The sequence below is a fragment of the Papaver somniferum genome, chromosome 2 (assembly GCF_003573695.1).
Source record: "Papaver somniferum cultivar HN1 chromosome 2, ASM357369v1, whole genome shotgun sequence".
In the NCBI taxonomy this organism is placed as follows: domain Eukaryota; kingdom Viridiplantae; phylum Streptophyta; class Magnoliopsida; order Ranunculales; family Papaveraceae; genus Papaver; species Papaver somniferum.
The window spans coordinates 116,000,266-116,008,526 of record NC_039359.1 but is presented as its reverse complement, the minus strand read 5'-3'; the positions used below and the strand labels follow the sequence as shown (position 1 = coordinate 116,008,526).

The 8,261-nt window shown below is 33.4% G+C and overlaps 1 protein-coding gene across 6 annotated transcripts; it reads right to left on the bottom strand.

The window, feature by feature from the left end:
* Nucleotides 1-686: 686 nt before the first annotated feature.
* LOC113348897 lies at nt 687-4,822 on the bottom strand. 6 transcript variants are annotated; one of them, XM_026592794.1, is made up of 3 exons: nt 4,720-4,822; nt 1,170-1,271; nt 687-1,065 (listed from the first exon to the last, which is right to left on the bottom strand). In XM_026592794.1, exons 1-3 carry the CDS (start codon nt 4,817-4,819, stop codon nt 920-922), a joined length of 348 nt encoding a protein of 115 aa, XP_026448579.1. In that variant the 5' UTR covers nt 4,820-4,822; the 3' UTR covers nt 687-919. The 6 variants fall into 6 exon arrangements, with proteins under 6 accessions (XP_026448579.1, XP_026448580.1, XP_026448578.1 ...); XM_026592795.1 differs by having other exon boundaries at nt 1,170-1,266; nt 4,720-4,814; XM_026592793.1 differs by having other exon boundaries at nt 1,170-1,266; nt 4,684-4,801.
* Nucleotides 4,823-8,261: the final 3,439 nt, after the last annotated feature.

Sequence of the window (8,261 nt, the reverse complement as noted above, 5' to 3'; positions counted from 1 at the left end):
ACACTTTTAAAGTTGATTATTTTTTGGTAGTGCAACTTCATATCCTACAAGGCTGTAAGCATTTTCCAAATTCTACAGTGTTTTCTTTCACAATTTTTATTTGTTTGAACTTTGAAGTTGTAAATCTCCAGTTTACGTGCCATTGCAAGGTAATGTCCTAAAAAACAGTTTGTTTATGACATAAGAGAAATAAAAAGATGAAAAGTTATAAGTAGCTCTTGCAATTTAGATGTGTTGTTTTTTACATGATTTTATTAAATTTAGAATTTACAGTCTTTTTACAAGCAAGGTAATTGGCCTTTTTGGATTCTGGTTTCTAAAAACTCTAGTGTACCACACAATGAAATTAGGTCATCCTATTGTGTTTTATTCACAGTGCACTAACAGACCCAAATGCTAAAGAGGACTACCAAGTCCGCATACAATGCAAGTAATGAAGGATACAGCTGGTAACTAAATTTTGTTAGCATGAACTATATGTTTAGTCCCTTCAGCCGAACTGTATAACTCAGCAGCTCCATGGGTTACAAGAACAACCAAAAATATATTATCACCCGGTGCCCAGCACGGGTTACTATCTAGTACCATTATTTCAAATGGCAATCGAAAAAGAATGGGTAACAAAATCCTATCCAACCTTGAAACTAGAAGGCAGAAAAAAGAAATAGTGATTTTGGAAAGAAACAAAAACAAAATAAGAATCACAGCATAGCACAATCAGAACAATCATAGGGTGCATATCGTGCTCCCAATCAGGTTTATATCATTATTGATCAATACCTATATCCGCAAAAACAACGACACAATGCGACAAAAGAAAAAAGTAGTCATTATAATCAGACTTTCAGGGGTTCATAACAACTGGGGCAGATTGAAAACTAATCACGCACCACTGATGATACTACAGCACTTTCCCACATTATTCATCACGAGACTTCACAATAAAATTCTGGCGACTGATGGGGTTCATAACAACTGGGGGTCCTGCTACACGAGGCCACGACTGGAACTTCTTATCAGTTTCTTGCCACCATGCCTGGTTTGAAACAGTTGATGGAGTGGTTCCTGTGGTGTTTCAGCAATATATCATATAGTAAAACATATTAGATTCAAAACCCTGATATCGGTATTAAAAGAAACAACTTAAAGCGCCACATTGCAACTATTACCTCCAAACAACTTCCTATCAGATATAACATGATCCAACCCGAATGCAAGTACTGTAGTCCCTACCACAGCTCCAATGATTTTGGCTGCTGTCATTGTCTGAACTGAGCAAATATTAAGACATTACATTACATACAAAAGAAAATCAATTTCATTTACAGAGCTTAAAAAGTAACAAGACAAACTATGCTGAAAAGTAGCAAACAAAAAACAGAGGCATGCAGGTTTCCTAGACACTGGTACAAATTCCGTTTTCAAATCTGGGTTCCAACTTTTATATATATAATTAAGATATAATACATATGTTAAGATATAATGAAATACTATCAAATTAACCAAAAGAAACAAATACTATATTCATTAAGAAAACACAAAAGTGGAAAAAATTTACTGATCCAGATAAACTAAGAAAAGTACAACTTCAGTTCATTATCTAAAATGTTAATTAAACAAGGATATTACAATGCTAATCAAGATAATTTGAATCATCGTAGATATCATCATCTAGAGTAAATCCATCAATCCCGACACCACCGGGTAGCCCTTTTCACTGTCCTACATCAATTCATCAGTATCCTATCCATCGTACTCTGAGTTAGTTGGAAACATAGACTTACTTCGAGAACTATAGGCATCTACTACCAACTATCTCTTGCAAATCACTAAAAGTTACAGTATCACCTTCCACATTCAAGTCATTCAAATTTTGTAAATCACCATATATGTATGTCAAATTCAAGCATCTCTGACAAAGAAAAAATCAGTCTAACGATATTGGGAGTCCCAACTTTGTTTTTAAACCATACCCCCAACAATTAAGTTACTGCAAAAATTACCTATTTCTCATGTATGTACCCAGATCAGATTGGTGTGACTGACTGATGTAGTACTCACCCGCACTAACTAGTAGACTAAGAGGAGGCTTCCATTCATGATGTATGTACAGCAAGGAGTTATTCAAGAAAAACGAATTGAATAGTTAGGGAACTTAGTGGACAACTAACCAATATCCCTTGGCTACATCATTCTCTATTTCTATTGTTAAATTCTAGGTAAAACCTTTACTGATTCGACTAATTATTGTTAGGAAACTGTAAATCAATTCCATAACCAACAGAATCATATTTCACATGATAGTATACTGCACCCAAATGAACATGCATCCACTTCTGTGCTCATTAGGAATTCAGGATTAAGAAAAACAACTACTCTTTAAACTAGATAACGGCTGCAGCAGTGGGGGCCGACGAAGAAACAAATCAAAAACAAAGTTTTAAGACATGTCCACCAACAGCAGAAGGAACTACACAAGCACCAAAACCAACATTAAGTTCATTAAACCAAAATCCTGCTATGCTAAACTGTTAATGCCATGACTAAATTTCACTGTACAATTTACTGCTTGGTTATCCAACCAACCAATACAAGTCCCCTTTTCTTCTTTACAGACACAATCCCAAACCCAATAGTAACAAAAATCATAAGCTCTAATGCAAAATTCGCCTAGCCATTTTGTCAAACACCTTCCTAGCAAGCAATTGCACCACCTCTAAGTACATATAAATAATTGAATTTTGAAAGAACAAATCTGATTGATAACCAAGTTTTAGAACCAACTCATGAATAATTCTCCTATTATGAAATCTAACATACCCGAATCTGGAACTCTACCATCTCTACCCGAAAATCTGAACCCAAGTCTGTTTTTTTCCCCCTTAGCAGACTCTGTTTTGCATAAAAATGTTTGTTCGCTCCAAATTAACAAGATCAAAAGCTTGAATCAAATAATTGCAAACTGTAAGTCGTTTACTCAGAATTAATCGAACAAATACATGTTTTAATCGGTTAGAAAAATTTGAAGTTTTTATACAAAATTGAAAACCCAATTGAGAATATAGTGTTTTTTTTTTTTTTGGATGAAAACGATACTGAAACTGATCGATTCTGATCGATCTAATGGAGATTTCAAATAACTTTAAACTGGTAATTTGTTTCATTCATTGTATTTGAATGAAATTTCTGATCAGTTTGCTTAACTGTCTCAAATTTAATCTCAATTTGAAGAGATTGTGAAAACAGAAATTCTAATTTTGATTTCCTTGGACATTTTCTGTGACGGACAGAAACTCTTTTTTTCATCCTATAGATGGCCTCCCTTAGGTCGGCCGAATAGATGAAGCAAACCAATTTGCCCCTTAATCGTATAGAATTGAAACCCTATATTAAATCAATATCAATGAATCTACGAGTAAAACCTAATCCAACCACACACGACAATCATTACAACAAAATCACTTAATCGTATAGAATTGAAACCCTAGATTAGATCAATATCGAAGAAGTAGAAACTACTGCTTCGATTTACATACCTTCTGTGAGTCGAAAGCTCTAGAATATCTGAGAGAGAGGTGGGCTTTTGGAGATCCAGAAGTAAAAAACGAAGACTGAAGAATGGTAGTCGATTTTAGGGATTTTATCCTTTGTCACATCAATTCACCCAAATACCCTTATCTCGGCTGTCTCGTTTCGGCTTCATCTCGGCCGATTCAACCGTGTTTTCCGGGACCTTTCCGTCTCGGCGAAATCATCTGTTTCGAGAAGGGAGAGCTTATCGCACTGCAGCCTCCAAAGGTTCACTACATACTCTTTAAGGAACATCGATAACTCAACCACAGAAACCCCAGGGGACCTTTATAATTTAGATGCACTATTTTCTGTTTTGGACCATTCTACCATGGAAACAATTGAAGAATTGCACAACCTGATGATAAGGGAACACCCAACTTAAGCAGGATAGCATATACAATTAACTGCTTGGTTCCTAAGAAAGTGCAACGATTTGATATGCATTTTCTAGCTTCAGATGCACACTTTCCTAAATCCTAAAGAGGGATATGGTCATCACTCCCGCCTTCCAGTATGTCAACTAAATCAAGTAATAGAGGTAGATAGATCATCTAGTTAGTGTTTGTAACTTGTACCAATAGTGGGTTTGATAACTGAATAGTGTCTGTTACTTGCACAGATATGCTAGAAAATTATAATGACAACACCTAACAGAACATGTAATAACTAATAAGGCTGTAGCAACAATATATGTATACAATCTTTTTGCCGTGGCAGTTACATACTTGTATATATTAATATCATATATAGTTTCCAAATTGACAGTACCTATATCCTGTCATATTTCGGGTTGAAATTTGCCATACAGCCTACAGTTACACAATATAGGAAAACCTCTAAGCATTTTTCATGAACATGTATTTGTTTTGATAAGGCATAACATACAACACAATTTGTACAAAGTCAAATAGATTTTACAGCTACAATGCCTTCCACTGCAGAATCATTTCAATTATATTTTATTTTCATATAATAGGTAACAAAATGCTTCACTAATTGCAGTGAAAATGAAAACTAAATGAAGATTCCTGATAATTTTAAGGAAGACAAAGTAATCTAAAAACATAGAAATAAAAAGGGATAAACATTAACAAAAGATTATTGGACTACCTGATGAATCGATATTAGATTAAGAAGAGATCTGACCTTTCTTCTTCTGTAGAGTAACCCTAACTTGATTGAATTTAAAGAGAGAGACAGCGAAGACGAAGAAGGCGATTCCATTTCTATTTTTATATCGACACATGTTTTCAATTTTTACCAGTTTCACCCTGATATTTTATTTCCATGCCATATTTGTCCTACCCTTTTTTCACTGGTGCCGGTCGAGGTTAAGCTTGGCTCCAAGAGTGTTTACTAGGCTGGTAAAAGTTATTCAATTCGATTATCGTCATATGCTCTTTGTAAACATTATATCCTACAAAGTCGTATCGATCAGATTACCAGCAATTCGATTATAGCCGGTGCATGGTTCGGTATGATTTAATCAAATGCTAATCCCTTGCATGTTTATCAGAGAGTAAGTAAATTAAATCTGTTGTCCTACGCTTTTGCTCCGTTTACACGAATTTATGAACAATACTTTTTCAGTCACACTTTTATGTGTTGCGAATTTATTTACTTTTTTGCCTGAATTTAGTCAATTCGATGACATAATTACCTATGCAATTGTATCAGTGCTATTAAAAGTAGGATGTTTATTAAGGGAGTCCATTTCAGTCTGGAGCATATAAGGAGATCTGACCTCAATCTGGTCAAAAATCTAACATGTGCAATTTTTCATAACTTCAACACGGGCGAATTTAATCTGGGTTCGGGTTCGGTCTCAGAGCTTGATAAGTCCAACAAAAAACGAGCCAGATTTGCAGATAAGAATGTTGGATCTGATGTAGTTATCCAAAACCATATCCCTATAACTGAAATTATACAGAATCCCCTTTTCGAACATTCCGAAATCCCTAACCTGAACCAGAATCATGATCATATTTCTAATGAATTGGTTGATCAAGCTAATACTGGAGGTTCTTCTCTCAATGATACATCTCTCAATCAGTCGGTTGTTGGTCAGGAAGAATATCACACTGCTGAAACTGCTGATAACCGAAACTTCAATGATGCTTCTGCTGATGAGGAATTCACCATAATAGATCAGGTATTCTCCCCTATCCTTTATCTCTTTCAAAAAAAGTAGATACCATTTGATTGATTCATATTATTCTTTAATTCTTATCTATCCAAATTATTCTACTGTCACCTTCAATATGAAAATTATTTCATGGAATTGTGATGGGTTTGCTGCAAAAGTCACGAGACAGCATATGTCTGACCTTAATAGAATGTTAGATCCAGATATTGTTTTCTTATATGAAACTAGAATTAGGTCCGATAAAATCCTAAATTTGGGAAAACCCCTAAATTTCCCCAATTCCTTTTATGTCTCATCTGCTGGTCAATATAGGGGTATAGCATTACTTTGGAAGGATGGTTTTAATTTTGATATTGTACACCATAACATAAACATGATCCATGCTTTAGTTACTAGTGACCCTGCTAAACCACAATCGCTTCTTTCATGTGTTTATGGCTCTCCATATCCCAATGAAAGAAGTACTCAGTGGAATTTTATTAAGAGCTTAAGTGATACTTACGGCAATAGTATCCCTTGGGCTCTAATAAGGGATCTTAATATAACACTTCATCAGGATGATAGATTCAATAATTCTGGTTCATCTTCTTATCATCCTAGCATTATCGATATTATCCATGATTCTGGTTTGTGTGATTTGGGCTTTCATGGTAACCCTTATGCATGGACTAGCAACAAACATGGTACAGGAAAAATAAAGTCCCGCCTGGATAGAGCACTAGTCACACTACAACAAACATGATTTTTTCAATGAAAAATATCGTCACAAATATTTGACTTTACGTCAAAAATAAATTTTTTTGACGTTTTTGTTGTTGTGGGACAATGCGTTATAAAAAGAGGTGTTGCAAATAGTCTGACCGACGCTAAAAGCGTCACTTATGCCTATAAGCTTTTGTAGCATAATTTTTTATTGCCATTATATTTTTTTTGCGTCACAAATAACTTGTATGCCACATCAGCTATATTTTTCTATTTTTTAATAATTTATTTATTTTGAAATTATTATTATTTGACTTATATTTAATAAATTACAATTATTTTGCACTTAATCGAAAAAATTTATTTGTCGTTTTTGTTATGTCATATATGGCATTTTTGAAATTGATAATATTTAAAGCAATTTGGTGTTAAGATAAACAAATTTTTGAAATCATGGAAAAATACCATTGAACACGAGTGAGTAGAAGTGATCTTATACTTTCCTGTAAATATAAATTACAATATTCTTAGCAAAAAGAAAAAACAAAAATAAAAATAAATAAATTACATAACCCTGCAATTTAACCAATTTTTTTTTACTAATCTAGAACTAAATGTTTTTAGGACTAAATTGGTTTCTCTCAACAATGCAGAATCTAAACTTAACTACATCCTCATTAGTTGTTGCTCTGGAACTGGAATTGGTCCATTCCTGGACGGGTGAGACTCAAATAGTCAAATGTTTTCTTCCATCACTTGAAGGATTAGTTTGTCTCTTTACCTGTTAAAGGAACTCCACAGACAAAGAGAAAACAAAAGATTAATGTGATAGATAGATAGAATATCAGTAGGGACGTTGATTAGATCTTTAACTTCTTAGCCTCATTTCCTTTTCCGTGATACATCCAAAACAAATCCCCCAAAAGCTAAACACTCTTTAAGTAACGGAGAAACTAAAATCAAATAAAGAAAAAAAAATCATTCTCAAAAATTAAAACATTTGTGCTACCTTGTTAGATAAATATTATTTTCCAATTTCTCCATGTAACATACATATAAAATCAAAACAAAAAAAATAATAATGGGAGAAAGGTACCTTCTACCGTGATATATATTTTGATTTTATTAGACTGGTTAAACAAGATTTGGTGGTGGTGGCGGCGAGATTTAATGATATCTTGATCGGTTTCAAAGAACAAAAAGGAGAAGGAGATTAAAAGAAGGAAAAAGAGAAAAATAAGAAGGAGAAGAAGAAGATGGGAAGTTCTAGGGTACTCCACGTATATGGAAATCCAAAATAAATTTCTCATACAAATTTATGGCAACAAAATATTCTGGACAGTTATATTTCTTTTTTTTTCCCTTTTGTTATACTTTTTGATTTGAACGGTAATTATGGCGATCAGTTATTTATTGACCAAGATAATTTTTTGGAAGTTAATTTGTTGACTGGGCTAAAAATATGGATCTAGAATAAGAATGGTAGACATGTAATGTTGATATCTTCTTGTGACAAATTTAAGCCGAAGTATATGAGAGATGAAATCTTATTTTTAATTTCATATATTTTGAAAAATATTTTTAAGACATGATAAAATATCATTTGTTTATTTTAAAAATTTATTTAATTAAAATTTTATTTACCACACTAATACATGTGTTATAAATTAATATGTTCACACTGTTTTGGTACTTGGCTAACATAATATATGTGTGACATACTGTATGTCATAAATGAATATCTTTTTTGACATTTTATATAATGTTGTAAATAGAGTGTCACAAATGGCTTATAAATTATCCAGATGCATGCCTAAAACATCTTCCACATTTAGGGTCA

What these genes read in the sequence shown, in the direction of transcription:
- LOC113348897 (XM_026592793.1), bottom strand. Translation starts at nt 4,797, where the DNA reads ATGGAATCGCCTTCTTCGTCTTCGCTGTCTCTCTCTTTAAATTCAATC. An exon ending in ATCTAATATCGATTCATCAG is followed by an intron (nt 1,267 to 4,683) that starts GTAGTCCAATAA and finishes TGCTCAGTTCAG; the next exon opens with ACAATGACAGCAGCCAAAAT. An exon ending in TGATAGGAAGTTGTTTGGAG is followed by an intron (nt 1,066 to 1,169) that starts GTAATAGTTGCA and finishes GAAACACCACAG; the next exon opens with GAACCACTCCATCAACTGTT.